This window comes from Ursus arctos, unplaced genomic scaffold, assembly GCF_023065955.2.
Source record: "Ursus arctos isolate Adak ecotype North America unplaced genomic scaffold, UrsArc2.0 scaffold_5, whole genome shotgun sequence".
Classification (NCBI taxonomy): domain Eukaryota; kingdom Metazoa; phylum Chordata; class Mammalia; order Carnivora; family Ursidae; genus Ursus; species Ursus arctos.
In genome coordinates, this window is record NW_026623067.1 from 27,657,994 (window position 1) to 27,671,297 (window position 13,304).

At 38.0% G+C, this 13,304-nt stretch overlaps 1 protein-coding gene across 1 annotated transcript in view; it reads right to left on the bottom strand.

The window, feature by feature from the left end:
• The window catches only part of FBN2 (fibrillin 2), a 239,399-nt gene that overhangs the window by 77,546 nt on the left and 148,549 nt on the right, over nt 1-13,304 (bottom strand). Inside the window, exons 19-23 of the mRNA XM_026507878.4 lie at nt 12,993-13,118; nt 8,270-8,389; nt 3,405-3,542; nt 2,769-2,819; nt 1,913-2,038 (exon numbers count right to left, since the gene is read on the bottom strand). Coding sequence (XP_026363663.2) covers nt 1,913-2,038; nt 2,769-2,819; nt 3,405-3,542; nt 8,270-8,389; nt 12,993-13,118 — 561 coding nt within the window. The remainder of the gene's footprint in view (nt 1-1,912; nt 2,039-2,768; nt 2,820-3,404; nt 3,543-8,269; nt 8,390-12,992; nt 13,119-13,304) is intronic.

Sequence of the window (13,304 nt, forward strand, 5' to 3'; positions counted from 1 at the left end):
TTTTACTGCTTGGGCAGAAATTAAAATATGTATTTGGAAACCTGTGGATAGTTTACGTGCTCTAGAGTTTGCTGCAGTCCTCACTACACCTTATTATTACCTCTTTCATTTATCTTACCTGCCTGGTCCCTGAAAGGATTTGAATTTGGACCGCTGATCTAGATCAGTTTCTATCAGAGCAGTTTATCACTACTACTCTTCTCAGGATATTTCACATGTTCAGTTGTCAGTCTCTTCTTGAAACTTCCTCACATCCCCAGCCACAATTCATTTTTGTAGCATAATTCAAGAAATGACAAAAACATTTAACCAAAGTACCTGGATGAAGACTCCAATACATCCTTTTAAGAATATTATAAAAGGTGTGATTTTGAGTGATATATCACTGGGAATTTATTTTGTTGAGTAATAGTTTACAATCACTGATATATCTTCATATATAATATCCCTTTGTTAGAGAAGGCAATTTGATGTTATTGGTCATTTGACCCATACTGATGATATTATTTGGCATCTTCAAAAGAGACTTTACTTTTTTCTAACCCTTTTAGATAATTTAATGATAAAAATCTGAAAAGAATTTTTCTTTATTATTAGACTTTGGATATTATAATTTCTAACCAACTCCACATGACTTCATAGTCATACTTTGTATCCTAATTTAAATATACTATTAAAAATAAGCTTAAAATGAAAGTCATGTTAATTATAATGACTCTGTACGGTGTTGCAAATATTTTGTACTAGCAATTTTAAAAATCACCGATACATGTGGGGAGCCTGGATGGCTCAGTTGGTTAAGCGTCTGCCTTCGGCTCTGGTCATGATCCCAAGGCCCTGGGATCGAGCCCCACGTGGGGCTCCCTGCTCACCTGGGAGCCTGCTTCTCCCTCTCCTTCTGCCCTTCCCCCTGCTTGTGCTTGCTGTCTAATAAATGAACAAAAGATTTTTTAAAAAATAAAATAAAAATCACCAATACATTTAAATACCTTAAAGATCTTTGAATATAACACTGTCATTACTCATGCTTTGTCTACAAGCTCAAATTTCAAATACCAACCTATATAAAGTTATTTTACAAACTAAAACTTACTATTCCATAGCATATTAGAAAAGAATCCCTTAAATAAATAAAACATTATTTAGATAAAATATAGAATTAAGAAAAGTTTCTTTTTCAATCATGAAACTCAGATTCAGTTAAGCATGACCCTGAAAATGATAAAGTCAACTAAGCATTTCTGCTTTTATTTTTATGTAGGTATTTTAAGTAATCTCTATGCCCACAGTGGGGCTCAACTCATGACCTTGAGATCAAGTCACATGCTTCAAGAGGTAAGAAAGCCAGGCACCTCTTAAGGCATTTCTATACTAATGATGTTGAAAGAAAGAGCTTCCTCATTTTAGATCTTTACAAAATAAAGCATTAAGAAAATTTAAACTCTAAGGTAGTAAAGGAAGGACTAGGATCGAGCAATGTTTTTAAAGAGAAACAACAATAACCTCGCCTATGACCTTCCCCACTGTCTTATCTAAGAGTATAGCTGCTATGAACTGATAAATGTTGACTCCAAACACTAGTCTTCAATTTTCTTTTATGATCAAAATATACATAGTTCTCTTATTCCACTGATTGGTGTGAAAGACTGAAACTGCCTAAAATATCTGATTACAGAAACTAACTTTTGAGAGAGTTTTTGAGCAGTACCAACTTTCTATATTATACAGAATCCATGTCACTTAAACCCATTCACTTTAAAAATTTCCTCTAGTGATTTCTCCCCACCAAATATTTCATGTAAACCCAGTTTTCCAGCTATAGACCAATGATTTTGAAGTGTTCAATGCCCAAGAAATAAGAAAAATCCATTTTTGATTTCATGCATAAAATACATAAAGACATGAATCTTACCCAAACACACACGGCCAGTTCCATCCAATGTAAGGCCTTCGGGGCACTCACAATGAAAAGATCCTTTGCTATTAACGCAGCGTCCATTTGGACAAACGCCAGGAAATACCTCACACTCATTAACGTCTGCAGGGAAATACAGTGAGCAGAGGGATAAAGATGTCAGAAATAGAAAAACCAGGTGTAGTCTTCCCATATAGCATATTCAATCTGTAATACAATGTGGATTATTACTTTAGTTGAACAGAAATATTCCACAAGGCAACCACCGGGTTTCCCAGGTACCAGCTGTGAAAATGACCACAGCCTTGCCCATCCATAAAAAAGCCCAGACACGCTCCTTTTCCAGCTGTTTTGTGCCTTTATGCCTAATGATGTCCCCATGAAAAACTACCCAAGAGCATAAAAAAGGAGAAATGGGGAACTCTAAGCTGTTTTCTGAGAATATTACTCTAAAGTATTTTTTATTACATTGAGTATTTTTACTGCAATTTCAAGGCTTTTAAAAATGATAAATACCTCCGGGGGAATGAAACATGAGAGACTATGGACTATGAGAAACAAACTGAGGGCTACAGAGGGGAGGGGGGTGGGGGAATGGGATAGACCGGTGATGGGTAGTAAGGAGGGCACATATTGCATGGTGCACTGGGTGTTATACACAACTAATGAATCATCGAGCCTTACATCGAAAACCGGGGATGTACTGTATGGTGACTAACATAATATAATAAAAAATCATTATTAATAAAAAAATAAATAAAAAAAAAAATAAAAATGATAAATACCTCCAAAGTGGATGTTCATTTTACCTGCTGCTCTAAAGACTTACAGTATCATCCAAGTATACACTCACCTTCACAAGAAACACCTTTAATCCTGGCAAACCCTCTTGGGCAAGCTGTATCTGTGACAACAACGAGATACATTTTTACTTCATTATAAAAGAAAATTAACTCTTTTAAGCTCAAGAAACAGTATAATGGAATCTAAGTTGAACTGAACAGAAACTACAAGCTGGCATCTTAGAGCCCAAGGACTCCAGGTGCCCTCCATTCAATTCAGGATGGCACATGACACACTGTACTAACGCCCGTCAGTGTTGACCCATACTGAGATTCTCAGTTTTCCAACAATTCATTTTTGCTCTCACGATGTCAGCTGAATTACATGTAAGCAAGTAAGAAGGTTTAAAGGAAAGAGACATCACATTCTATTTGGACACATGGAAACAAGGACATGAGGATATTGAAAGTCACCCAGTAGCTAAATTCCAGAAATTCCCTTTCCTGTCTAAAATGCTGAGAAGGTCTGCTTACAGTAAAAGGATAAACCAAATACATATTTCAACAAGTGAATAAATTTCAACAGAGAAGACATTTTAGGGAGGGTAATGATCTTATGGAAATATACAGGGAAACAGGTGCCCGCCTAGCTGAAGGAACAGCTTTCCAGTGAGAAGCCCAGAAGGAGCTCTTGGGCAGGCCCCTACCTAGTTCACACCGTTCACAGGGGCTTCCCCAGGCAGCTCCGAGTGTGGCGCAGCATTCAGATTTCAGAGTGGCTCCATTGATGTTCACCTCACAGCGGTTGTCCTGGATGTTGAGCCAACACGTCCCTTTCAGGCTGTCTGAAAAGGAACAGGAAGGGATGGGGAGCTCTCATCTCTGAAGATAATACAATTCACTCATACATGACAAAGGCAATTCCTACAGCAATTAACAAAAGCATTATTTTAAAAATGTTTTAATGTATATTCTTTGAGCATATTTATGTGTATGTGTATTTTAAATACAGTATATTACATACACATAAATCAAATAATTATACCATGTACATCTCATAGGATATGACAACTAATACGATGATCTCTACTGATATTCTATGAGTGCCACTGTTGCCTAAGATTTCATGCTGGTATTTACAAACTCAGTGCATGACCATGATAAACCATTACTTGTGTGAAAAACACAAATAAGATTGATCGTTTATGATAAATGTTTTGATACTTCAAGATTTTACCAAATCAAATTCCTTCAATAATTTCCTTTTCTTGCACTCCCCTGCCAATATACCACACACAATTATATCCTATTACAGGGAAACCAGTATTTCTCTAACTGAACATAATTATTTGATGAATAATTTACCAAAAAATCGACAAGATAAAGAAAAGAAACATCACCTATAAAACCACCACTAAGGCACACCAGGGCTAGGGCATGATGGATTTTCTGTCAGGTGTTTGCTTATACATACGAGATGTATAACTTTGTCTCTAGTTCAAAAAGGACTCCATGCTTCCGGTCAACTATGTGAAGAAGTAGGAGAGCCAGTATAAAAAGGATGTGTAGCCAACCACCTAGCGCTAACTACTCTTCCATTTTTGTCTGTCTCCACATCACACGTAAATGAGGATCCTCCTTCGGTGATCGCTGCAGAGCGGATTTTGGAACGGTCACAAGGAATGCGGTCCAAGTGAACAGGGCCAGTACAAGTCGGGTCAAAGAAATCATACCCAGAGTTCCCCTTGCAGTACTGTGGCTCCCAGTTCGGGGTGCATAACATTACCAAGGCTCCTGTTACAATGCAGGTTCATGAGTGCGCAGGTGTGCAGCCCAGGAGCGCAGCCCAGGAGCCCGCATGTGACAAACTCAGGTGAGTGCAATGCAGGTGGTGTGTATGACAGTTCGACAAAAACTTCACAGCATACTGTGGTCACAGCCTTGGAGAACAATGAAGAAAAAGTATATTCCTATAGTATTTACCTTAAAATTCATTTCATAATATGGGTGAAGTTTCACTGCCAAATTCAGCAGTAAAAACAATGCATAATGGGAAACAGAGAAAGAGAACTACAATGAAATTGGCAGGGCCAGGAACGAAGAGGCTATAGTTTCTGATTCCTTACTGGACACAAGCAGGTAAGAGGAAGCCCCCTGCAGCCCGAGGCCTTGGGGTCAGAGGCCAGAACAAGCCAACTGCATCCCTGACTGGACACAACAAAGGATGGGGCCAAGCCGTGGAGAAGACTTGGAGGCTCACTACACTTTCTTCTGCTTTGAGATTCAGTTTGGGTGAAAACAGGGTGCAAATGAGAAAGATGTTCTCATCAGACCATTTGTGCCAGGTCTCAAATTACAGGCTTTTTATAGGCTTTTCACATGTTTGTTTACTTACTTGTTAAAACAGTTTCTAAGGTATGGATAATTTGCAGATGAGAAAATGGAGGCCCATGGAGGCCAACTAGTTTACCCAAGGCCACCCAGCTAGTCCAGTGTCCCCATCACAAGTCCAAGTCACAGTCTGATTTCAGAGCCTCCACTTTGTAACGTCATGCTACTTCCGGCTGGTATGGTATCAATGCATACATGGTACAAAATGCAGTGATACACATGCACATACATACATATTCATCTCTCTCACTCTGTTTTTCCTGTGTGTGTACAGACACACACACACACACACACACACACACACACACACACCAGCTGTAGTTATGTAGCTGTGTGGTCGGGGGCTGGTTAAGAACTCTGAAAAGAATAAAGCTGGCTAAGCAGTCTTGAGGGTAAACATTGGAAAAAGACTTCCATTATCTAGGGTAGTCGGAGAAGTCCTCACTTACAATGTGAGCTCTGAGTGAAGACTGTAGGGTGGCACATATTGAGAAAACAAAGATAAGTCAGAGGCTACAGTAATAATCAAGAAGAGACATATTGGGAGTTTGGATTGGGGGGGTAGTGGTGGTGAGAAGCGATTAGAATATGCACAAATGTCAAATACAATAAATAGGAATTGCTGATGGATTCAATGTGGTGTTTGAAAAAAAGGGCATCAAAGATGACTCTAAGGATTTGGGGACTGCTGATTGGAAAAATGGAATTTCCATTTGCCAAGACAGAAACGATTCTGGGAGACACAGGTTCAAGCCAAAAGGTAGCAACTGTGTTTTAGTCATGCTAAATTTGAAGTATCCGTTGGACATCCAAATGGAGACAGTGACCAGACAGTTGGAAATACAAGTCCGGAATCGGGGGAGGTTGAGGAATGACAGATACATCTGAGGGTCAATGTAGAGGCCATCTATGTGGGACTGTAGACAGAAAAGCCAAGAGGTTCAGGGCTGACCAGGGAGGCACTTCAAGCTGGAAGGCAGGAGGATATGGAAGACATAACAAAGGAGACAGAGAAAAGCGGCCAGAAAAGTGAAAGGAGAAGAAAAGACCAGAAATGGAAAACTTCTTGAGAAGCAGTGAGCGAACAGCACTGCTAACAGTGAAGATAAGAAAGAAGGAAGGCCACTGTATTGACACCATGGAGGCTACTGTCCTTGTCATATCCATGGAATCGGAGAACAGCATGCAGACCCAAGCCAAAGGTGAGGAATATTGGTCTGGATTACAGGGAGCCATCGATGTTGAGCAATGTCATGCAGGAAAGATTAATCAAATATATTATTCTATTATATTTAATAATTTTCAACCAGAATAGTCTTTGCCAGCAATTTACACAACAGTTTAAGTTTAATTTATACTTAGGGAGTTTGCACAATATATTCTAAATCTCTAAACATGCTAAGTGTGTATCTAGTTCCTATATGCTCTAACTTAATTTTAAATTAGTAATCACACTGGGGAATTTTTATTCAGTTCTTAACATAGACACTTGGCTCCTAGGAAAGAGCAGTTTGCAGGCTGATCACCAATTAGAGCCACTGTCAGTCCTATTAAAAAATTTTGTAGTTTTTTCCTGTGCATGTTGTATGATCTACTTCCTTTTTAAAGCTAGAATTCTGTTTTCAATGAAAAAAAGATATGACGTCTAAAATTTTAAAATATTAATTTCTTTCTGAGCAGCTCTAGGCTGGGATATTCAAATTTGATCACAACGAATAAAAACTCATAACACAACGCTGAGAAAAATACGGCAGTGTTTAGTTGCCCAATATAATGACTTGGGAGTAAAAAGCCTTTGTTCTTTTTTCATTAATAAATACAAGGTAAAAGGCCAAAATAATAAGAGTCTTTAGGATGAAGCAAAAACTAAGATACCTTTGATGCCCAAGTGGCATATAGGTTTAATTTTCTAGCACATTAATTGACATTAATTGACAACTGACATTAATTAATGCTGAGTTCATTTCCTTTGCACAGTAAAATGACTCTAACTCATTTGGCAACTGCAGCCTAGCAAAAATATTTCTGCCTCACCTGATCCAACCTCTGCCCTTCCCCCAATGGAATTCTATAAGAAAAAAAGGCCCCAGGCAGACGGCAGTCTATTTCCTAATATGGAGAGCTGAGCAAGGCTCGAATTTCACCAGCTGCACCTCACTGAGAGATGAAGAGCTGGCATTTTCAAATCGCAGGTTTTCATTGTCAAGTTTGTACCTGGTCATTTCTCTTCACATAACAAACTGGTCCTCTATCATCCAGCTAAACATTGTTAGCAGCAGACATTATACCAAAAAATGCTACTGTCTTTGGCAAACATGAAACTGAAAATTCATATTGGCTGGATAACAAACAAAAATTGCCAATTTATCTGGCACTGTGCAAAACTAAAATACCTTCCTATTTGGAAACACAGATTGAGTTTACTTTAAAGGTGGATACCAGCTAATCGTATGAAATGTCGTATGCCCAGCTAACGGAGCCACAGACACGAGAGGCAGGACAAGTGACTGGTCCAGTTCTTCCCCTTGCATGTGCTCAATTGCTTCTTACAGTGACAGATCAGACTATCTTATACATGTCCTACCATCATTATCACAACCTGACTTTCAATGTTTTGAGACATATAAAAAGATGTCAGTTTGGAAGCTCTGGAATCTTTCTCCTTAGGGAGTTCCAAAAGCAAGAAAGTTCTCTTTTCCTCCTTCGGCCCTACACATTTATGATTGATGGGTGAAAGGAAAAAATAATAAATTCCTTCTATTTGTTTAAAGTTTAAAATCCTCAAATTCTTGTCCCGTTAACGAGTCCAAACTCTATCACATTTTTGTTCTGAAGCTTGCATATGAAAAGTATGCAGGAGGGATTTGAATGTATTGGTACTTAAGGCATTCTCAGGGTAGTCAACATAAGTGTGTGTGTGGTATGCAAATGCTCATAACTTACAGCATGACACATGCACTCATATGAAAGGAACACTTCTTAGAAGCTAACAAAATTCAAGAGCCTGCCCATTTATGCTTTCATGTTTTACTCCTATCTCGATAATGAGAGCAAACAACTAAAGTAACTCCTAATTACTAGCTTCCTGTGATCATGTTCTGTTTTCATCCACGGTAAGACTTGCGGTCTCCACTTAGGTTGGCAGTGAAACTGATACACCAGCGATATGCAGGAATCTTACCAATACAGATCAATCCTGTTGAGCTGAGTTTGCTGCCAGGAGAACATTCACAATTGAAAGATCCGAGGTTGTTCCTGCAGGCCCCATTGACACATGGGTTGCTTTCACATTCATTTATATCTACAATCCAGAAGGAAAAGATTCTGTTAGAACTGCCATGTGTTTCTGGAAAATATTATTCCAACAAGCCGTGCTATGCCAGAATGTCTGGTAAACTTGGCTCTTGCAATTTTAATATGGATCTATGAGGCATAAAGTGAATGGGGAATGGAGACATGAATTTTACAGCGTGGGTACACACAGACACGACTAGGGGCTCAGTAGGACTACAGGAATCAGCTCAATATTGCGAAAGGGGTTAGTATGTTACTCGTCACTATTTCACTACAACTTTACATAAATTGGATTGATTTCCCCCACAATAAGATATAATTGCCCTGTGGGAAATATGAATTCTAACTGCATGGAAAGCAACATATATATTCCCAGGTACAATACGCTGCGCACAGACAAAGGTTGACTGTTCCTGTCATCTGTGGCTCTGGGAGGTTTTAGAAGAAAGAAAAAGCCTGTATTAGAGACGATATATCACAAGGCTGGCTTTCACTCCAAACTCCTGGGTACAAGTCAGGAAATAAGGGATGAAGCTTTAATACTGACTAGAGCATTCTCTGCCAGGCCCCTCTACCTGCCTCTCTCTTCAGCCTGTTCACGTTTAGACACATGGTGGGGAGAGTCTGTTAAAGCACAACTGACTGTGGTAAAATAAAAAAGGAGAAAAAACTGTTAATCGCTTAAAACAGACCTTTACTATCATTAAGCTGCTTTGAGTCCTTAATCAAATTAGACCACATAATCTAAACAATTGCTATTGAGGGTCAGAAGTAAACAGAGCACGCCCATGTTCTCAAGTGGTAACTAAAGCAAATCTCAAGCCAACACAATTAGTTTAACAGGAGTTAATTAAAAATAAATACAGGCTTCACTCAAAGTAATAGAAACAATATCCAAAACTGACTCTCAGTATAAATTCAACCACTCCATTGAAAGAAGGGATGCACAGATTTCTTTCTGTACTTGGTTAACTATGGGAAGCAGGTCAGCATCCCTCAAGACATTTTGTTACTGTTGAACACAAGGTTTCTGAGCTCACCATGGCACTTTTTTCTAAACACCTCTTTGAATTAAATAACAAACACTATACTGAGGAAAAAATGAAAATAACTAAAACGCTGTCATGCTTACTCCTGAACATCTCAAGTCAAATAGAAACCAAACTGGTCTTGAAAAGGCAGGGCTCACTACTGATTGGCAAGTCTGTGGACTTGAAATGCATATTTAAAAATCAATGTGGGAAACAGGTATATACTTTGCTACTTCAAAATTACTAAAGAAGTACACAGGTACTAATTTAATTCTTGAAGCAGAAATAGAGGAAATACGAATGCATCTTTTTTTTTTCTTCAGGTTGTTTGTACCAAGAAATCCTCTTAAAGGAAAAATACAAGAGCAGGTTTTATAAATACAGCACAGATTTGGAAAGAAAACATCTATTCCAGAGTACTGGAATTCTTTTAGTAAAAACACAATGTAAAAAGGGAATCAGCCAAAAAAAGAAAAATAAAAGGAGGAGATAACTAATCTGAGGACAAACTATATATAATTCACCTATTAATTTCATTTGTAAGAAGCTCCCCAAAAACAAAATGTCAGTATCATATATTTCCAAATTCCTATACTAAATTAAGCAGTTATGAACTCCAAAACTATAAACACATGCAATGACAGCTACAAATATCAACTGTTTAATTTTTCTTTAAATACAATGTTTTTATGTTACAAATGTCATGGAACCAGGAATTGAAACAGTTCACTGTACATTCCTGGAAATAAACTTCAAAGCACATCTGGTTTACATTTAACTAGTTATGTCACTGGAAACACAATCTAAACCACAGTGCTTGCTGTAAAAATGTTAACTTTCACAGACTCACAGAGCTCAAACAAAAAAAGTAAAAGAAATTTTTTGTTTCTTCAGTCTGAAATATCAGAGGATCTTTATTATTACTGCTATTTATTATATATTTAAAATAGCCTGTTGAAAACATGAATGACAAGCAAAATTAGTGACTGTAGTAAATATATACAGAGAAAGCTAGAGTCTCCAGTGAATCTGCTAATAATTCCTTACCTAGTCTTTGGAAATTATTTAGAAAGAACAGAAAAAAGAGAAGTGCTTTGGGCAGACACATTTACTGTGTGAATACGATGGCAGAAATAAGAAGACCCAAGCGAAAAAGAGATTTGTGGCCTTTAAGTCTTTTTTTTAAACCACTTAATAAAATGCAAATGATTTAGCAGTGGGAAGAAAGTGAGAAATAAGTTATTTGGTTAGGTTTCTCACAATAAATCATTTTTATTTCCACCAATGTCATAAGGCTAGAGCCAAAATATTTCTCTGCCATTTCTCTTTTATTTACATAACATGAACTTCTTTCTTATGAATGATAGATACATATTTCATATTAAAGAAAAGGCTTAGATTTATCAGGAAAAATTATCCCTGGACAAAAATAAAGGGCACTCATTCTAATCAACACTGTTGCCTGATTTGGTACTGATGTCCTCATGTGTATATAATCATCCGATGTTGTATTATTAAACATCATTCGCTCCTGCTCTTCAATTGTTCCTCTAGGCAGGCGAGTCCCTGCCTTTGATGTATGTTTTGGTATTTGGGCTCTTAGTACCCTTCAACTCCATTTTACCTGTTAAAATGGTGGGGATATGCTATAAATGTCACTGACAATTCAGTGTAAAACAGAACTTGGACCCAACCAATTCAAAGACAGTCCAGTTTTCCCCATCATGTGCTTCTCTCACAACAGCACCAAAGGGCATTGTGACTGTGGGCAGGGAAATAAGTTCATCAGCTTCCCAGTTAAACCAAGAAGGTGTCCTAAGGTGCTCTAGCTTTCAGTGCTTGACATTTAACAGAAGCTTATCCTCAAAAACATAACAGATAAAACTGATAAAGGGCAGTGGGAAGGAAGTGCAGAAAGTCGAGAATAAAGAAAAAAAAATACAACCCTTGAAATCCCTTCTCCCATCCTCCAAAAAAATGTATGGAGGAGCTATGGCTGAATATTTTTTTAAAAAGTATGTATGTCTTGGAGCAATTGTGAAGGATGACAGGTGTCAGAGGGGGATGGGAATGGGTGCTAGGAAACATTCTAGATGAGAACATTGGCAAAGCCTGAGCTATGTTGAAAAGACAGCTTTTCTATCTGACAGAAAGATCTTCAAAACTCTTTAAGTTTTGAAAAAAACTGCTCAACTATGGAGAAGATGAATCTTCAAGTACTTTAACTAGGACTGAAGTGAGGGCTCTTCTTTGAGGAGCTCCTCCAAAAGGACAGTTATCAGGACTAAGTTTAGAGAAAGTGCATTTTATACTGAGGTTCCCTTATTTTTTTCTTTTTTTCCAGGCTAATTACTGTTTTTCAATGGCCCCTTCAATTCAATCCAAACTTAGAACTGCACTTTGTAATTGTTTCATTGACTTCAGCTGAGTCACTTGTGTCCCGGCATCTTGGTCAAGTCCTAACTTGTTTCTGTTCACAAGAATGCTTTGAAATGAAACAGTAAGATGAAGAGAATGTTAACATCTTCTTGCATCATATTACTATTGCTGCTTTCCTGGCTATGGAGTCACTAAGAAATAAATACTTTTAACAGATAAGGAAAGGTCTATCCAAAACAATTAAAGATGAAATCTTTTTTTTTTTTTTTTTAATCTGGCAGCAGTATCTGGATTCGAGAATGTCATCAGACACTTGTACGGGCCTACACAGTGAGACTTAAAAACAACAATAGGTAGTAGCGATAAAACAGATTATTTTGGAATACACAGCACTTTGATCAAGAAACAAAAACATAATTGAATGCATGCTGCTTGCTTAGCTGGTATCTCAGCGGAAATGAGGCCTTCTGTCATTAAGTCACTCACATAATGTCCCTTGTACAGAAATGTAGTTAGAAGAAAATAAGGAAGTTTTTAAACAGTGAATGTGATCTAGAATCCCAAACGATAACTTTTAAATCATCAACCAGAAAGGACAACTTTCTTAGACTATAAATTTATGTAAGGTGGTCCTTCTTACTCAGGCCCCACATTTTTTCTGGGCCATTCGCTGAGGTATATCAATCATGTCTTAAATAAATTGCCTCAGGGCTGACTTTGCCATTACGATTCAGATTCCCCAAGGCCAGTGTGAATGTGTCACAGTAGTTTTTAAAAGGGGAAAAGAAAACAAACAAAAATATGACATTTAATCTCAGCAAGTAAAACACACTGGCTCTTTTCGCTTCTTTCCCCCCTGTAAACTTCAGTGTTTGTTGAGATTTTATCGAATGGACCAAAACCTATTGATAGATTTGTAAACTGGGTTACGTACATGCAATTTCTTTCTTTTTTTAAAAGACTGATTGATTGATTGATTGATTTGAGTAATCTCTACATGCAACGTGGGGCTCAAATTCATGACCCCGAGATCAAGAGTCACACTCTCCACCTATCGAGCTGGACAGGTGCCCCAGTACATGCTATTTCTATTTAGACAATACTCTGTTTACTGTCCTGTTTCATCCATGTACTTGATGAACATCTGTGCCTCTCTAGGTACTTGCGACTCACACCTAAGACGAGGAAGGTGGCTCTTACCTTCACACGTCTCTGTCTCCGTCCTGAACACATACCCGGGGGGGCACGTGCAGCTGTAACTCCCCGGCGTGTTTCTGCACAGGCCATTGTCACAGAGCAGTCTGTTGACCAAGCACTCATCAATGTCTGAAAGCAACCATCGGAAGAGAGGAGATACGCAGAGTGAAATGAACAGCCCAGTGACCAATGAGGTCTTATTTTTGTTTTCTTCCCCTCATCCCCTCCTTCATCTCTCCTTTTAAAAAATTAATGTATTTTTACTCGAAGTATAGTTGACATACAATATTATATGAATTTCAGGTCTATAACATA